This window comes from Neophocaena asiaeorientalis, unplaced genomic scaffold (assembly GCF_003031525.2).
Source record: "Neophocaena asiaeorientalis asiaeorientalis breed wild unplaced genomic scaffold, Neophocaena_asiaeorientalis_V1.1 scaffold508, whole genome shotgun sequence".
In the NCBI taxonomy this organism is placed as follows: Eukaryota; Metazoa; Chordata; class Mammalia; order Artiodactyla; family Phocoenidae; genus Neophocaena; species Neophocaena asiaeorientalis.
Genome location: NW_020172179.1, coordinates 1,426,975 through 1,430,358, shown reverse-complemented (window position 1 = coordinate 1,430,358; position 3,384 = coordinate 1,426,975). Strand labels below are relative to the sequence as shown.

Sequence of the window (3,384 nt, the reverse complement as noted above, 5' to 3'; positions counted from 1 at the left end):
GCGGAGTGCGGGCAGCCCCGGCGCGGGCCGCCCTGGCCGCGACAACACCACCAGCAACTCGTGTACCCCTCTCCGACTGACGCCGGCTTCCCCGGCGCACGTTAATGCTCCCGCCGCCACTCTTAGTCCTCAACCGAAACTTTCCTACTTACCAAACCCGTCGCCATTACCAAGTCTTTCAAGCTTCGTCTTCCCCCTCCCCTCAAACCCCCGGAGGTTGAGCCTCCTCCCAGCTCCTTCGCCCTCTTATTGGTCTGTGGAACTGCCATTCGATTCTTCCCCTTTCCCATTGGGTGATACCGTGTTCCGTCTCGGGGGGCGGGCTTGTATTGACTTTTGTGTTGTGTTTAGTGGAGAAGATAGCGTGTCAATCACTAGGGTGAGCGCTTCGGATTGGATTGCTGCCGAGACTGCCGGGACCCGAGCCAAACTTTGCCCGCGAAATGGATTGTGGGTTCGTAGTCTCGGCCTAGCTGCGTTCCTCTTAGGAACTGCACGTCGGAGGAACCGATTGGACTACATATCCCAGAAGCGCGTGCACAGTACAGGCTTGATAGTAAACAAGAGTCATAGGGACACGTGTATCAGCTCGTTTGTTTTGGTGTCTGGGACAAAAGGGAGGGGGAGGAGGAAGTGAGTGTTTTAGAGCTTTGGCCTTTTCTCTTCCTCTGGTAGCACTTGAGAGCCGCCCCAAACCTCTCGCAGCACCCATTCCGGGCCATAAACAGCCAGAGTCGCTCGCTGCTCAAAGTTTGGCAGGAGGCCAAGGTATTGTTTTAGTGCGAGGGGAAGGAGATGACTGCACAAGCGGAAGCAGCGCTGCCTCTTGGGGGACCCAGTCACCCACAAATCACGGCCCCAGGCATAGTGGGGATAATAAAGGTGGTGCTGGGCTCCAGTGGGAAGACTTAGCATTATTTTATCCTGAGCCTGGCCTCGCCCCTCCCGGGACAGCAGCTTGAGATTTCTCTGCCAACTCTGTTCAGTTCACCCGAGATTTTTTGAATGCCGTCTACGTGCCAGGCACCAAGAGGCTTGGGGATGAGCTGTGAGAGAGAAGCTCGGGGTCTGGAGAATTTACAAAGCTCGGGACGGGAGGGGTGAGGGGCGATTACTACTGACTTTGGAATTAAGGGAAGTCAAAGCGATGTTTTCCATATTGACCAGCTTGCTCGTTGTTTAAGGTAATCAGAGGGGTATAATGTGTGACTTAAACTGATTTAATTTGTGAATTGTTATCTGAATTTCTCTGGTGAGTTTTTGTTAACCAGTTTTTCTCTCCAGAGGTCTTCCCATTGATGAAAGAAGAATGTCTTCCCGCTTCGTTTTCACTAGGAGTTCCTCAAGTTACTAATGCTCTGACTCACCCGAGGAGGATGGCTTCTCTGGCTTTATAGTTACCTTCACTTTAAATAAGGCTGTCCAGTCCCTAGTCTATAATTGATGTTTTTACCATTCCCATTACAAAGGCATTATTCACCTTTTTTCCTTTGAAGCTTTAGTGTTTAACCATTTAAGCTATGCTTTAGGTTTTATATCTTTAGATCACTATATGTATGTTTAAAATTAAGGGCAGGAAACATATTAGTGAGAAATCTATAAAGTCAAACTTTTGGAAAGGAGCCTTAAATCCTAGCTGGTTATTCCTTTAAACCCCCTACATTTCCTGAATTTTTAAATCTATCTGAAACCCACATAACAAATCTGGAAATCCAAAATAACTTTCCCATATTGCAATAAGTTTCCAAATTCTGTTAGGGATTCCCTGTTCGAATCCTTAAATGGAAATTATGGAATAGTCCTCCCTACCATGTGATCAAAGATTCACTTTCTGTATTCACAAATAGTAATCAAACATTTTTTTGTAATTCAGAGGACCAATAAAATGCCTAAATTTTTCCCTGAGTAAAAAGGACAAGATTTGTATTTACAATCATTCAGAGATTAATGGAGTGACCCCAGGACTCGAATGTGGCCCTGCTATTCTGTGTATTTTTATTTTCTTCCTTTTTTTTTAACAGTGGAGGGTCATTGTGCCCCAGAATTGAAAAATTGAAAATATGAACTCCAGTGTTTAATTTCTTGACAGAAAGAAAAATCCATGGAATTCACCTGATTACTGAAAACTAAAATCTGAGCTATTTATGAGTAACTCCCTCCAGGAAACTAAAAAGCTTTCCCTCCCTGAAAAATGAACTCTCAAGAGCTGGTGCCACTCCTTTCTCCCCTTCACTGTATAAACCATGAGATCTACTTTTGGCTGAACCTTAACTTATAAAAGGTTTTTTAATTGAAAGCGTTTACTAAAAGCCTTAGTGGAGATATTTTTATTTGTGGAATAAATGGGATGATGTGAAGAATAACTTCACCTACAGAAGATGGCAAGAATAACTTCACCTACAGATCAAGCTGTTGTACATTATTAGAAATGATTATCTTTTAATAGCCCTGTAAAGGTTTTTCTATCCATTCATTCAAAAATATTTATTCCGTGCCTACTATTGGTTGACCACTGTGCTAGTTGATAAGGATACAAAGATATAAAATATTTTCACATACTCTCGTTTTTGTCCAAGTCATTAAATCGAAGAGTAAAATTCTCATAGTTCAGTCACAACTGATTAAATGTCAGTGTTAGAATCTCTATACCTCTAAGTGGACAATTAGTCCTGTCTTCTGACTCTCCTGGGAAACTAAATGCCTAGATTAGTACCTTATGTATATTTAACAGGAACATCATCATTCATTCTTGGATGGCTAACAAAACCAACCGACTCCTAAGCCAGAACAAAGATCAAAGTACAAAACCAGTAAGATCTCTTTAGAAATCTTTACATATGTAAATTCTACTCTTTCACTAAAACAGATATAAAGAATTTTTTATCACTAATATATTATTTATATATAATAAGATATAAAATGAGGTTTATATTTTATATAATGGATATAAAATCTTTATATATATATAAAGAACATCTGTTCATAAGATACTTCCATGATAAAACTGACATTAAAAAATTAGTTTCTTTAAATAGCACCTACTTTTGGTTAGATATGATATACACACACACATGTTACACATAAACTATGCCCAGATAGGTCAAGAAGTTGTCTACTAACATCCAAATGTCTTTTCAGCAGTTTGTAAAATACTTCTGTCTTTATAAAGAAACATCAAGTTCTAGTTTGTTAGTTAAAAAAATAACTAGATAAATCCTACTTAGGGGTGAAATTAAACAATGTATTTCCCTGGATTCCACCACATTTGGTACACCAATGACTACTGTGCTGGACTAAGAAAGGTAGGAGAAAAAGCACATGGCACTGCGCTTAAATATTTAAAATATTGCTGTTAGGGGAATACCCTGGTTGCGCAGTGGTTAG

At 41.0% G+C, this 3,384-nt stretch overlaps 1 protein-coding gene across 1 annotated transcript in view; it reads right to left on the bottom strand.

Annotated features, from left to right (window-relative positions):
• HBP1 (HMG-box transcription factor 1) overlaps positions 1 to 212 on the bottom strand; it is a 31,225-nt gene extending 31,013 nt beyond the window's left edge. The window contains exon 1 of the mRNA XM_024761098.1: positions 153 to 212. Within this exon, the coding sequence (XP_024616866.1) occupies positions 153 to 167 (15 nt within the window). The 5' untranslated portion in view covers positions 168 to 212. The remainder of the gene's footprint in view (positions 1 to 152) is intronic.
• Between the last annotated feature and the right edge of the window lie 3,172 nt (positions 213 to 3,384).